Raw genomic sequence first — 615 nt, forward strand, 5'->3', positions numbered from 1 at the left:
GGTTATCAGCTAGTCTCAAAGATAATATATGTCAAATAATGCAACAGTTATCAGTCTCGTTATAACCAAATAAACGTACTTTTACGAGTACCTACTAATGTCATGAAAGAGTGGATATTCGTAATAATACAATTTCGATAAAGGTCCTATCTACGCATCGCTCTCTGCTTGTCGAAACTCGGTTCTATTTTTCCCGAAGGGACTACAGGTAACGACGCACAAACTCACCCGTTAAACTGGTCAGATTCACGTCTCGGCAGCTCACCCCGTGTTCGCGTGCCTCCTGCAGAATGGTTGGGCACTTGCATTTGTCGCAGAGGTCCCATGTTGTGTTTCTGTCGAAGAAGCTCGGAAAAAACGAAAATGCTTGCGAGGGCACTATCAGTAGCAGTGCCGTCAGCAACAGCGGCAGCGCCTCCACCGGTATTGAAACTGTCCTCATTTTTTCAACGTGGAGACGAAGTACCTGGTTTTCTCGTTCGTGCTATGTTTCTTACTAGTTCCCTTTCCGAAACTCTGCAAAATGAGGGTTTTCTTTTCGGCATAATATTGGAAATAATCGTATCACATCAAGATATGTACATCCGAACGACACACAATACAGAACACTAATGT

General features: G+C 43.6%; 1 protein-coding gene across 1 annotated transcript in view; it reads right to left on the reverse strand.

The window, feature by feature from the left end:
• LOC119592832 (phospholipase A2 inhibitor-like) overlaps positions 1–615 on the reverse strand; it is a 13,736-nt gene that overhangs the window by 10,896 nt on the left and 2,225 nt on the right. The window contains exon 2 of the mRNA XM_037941736.1: positions 229–516. Within this exon, the coding sequence (XP_037797664.1) occupies positions 229–442 (214 nt within the window). The 5' untranslated portion in view covers positions 443–516. The remainder of the gene's footprint in view (positions 1–228; positions 517–615) is intronic.

Source organism: Penaeus monodon, chromosome 31 (genome assembly GCF_015228065.2).
Source record: "Penaeus monodon isolate SGIC_2016 chromosome 31, NSTDA_Pmon_1, whole genome shotgun sequence".
In the NCBI taxonomy this organism is placed as follows: domain Eukaryota; kingdom Metazoa; phylum Arthropoda; class Malacostraca; order Decapoda; family Penaeidae; genus Penaeus; species Penaeus monodon.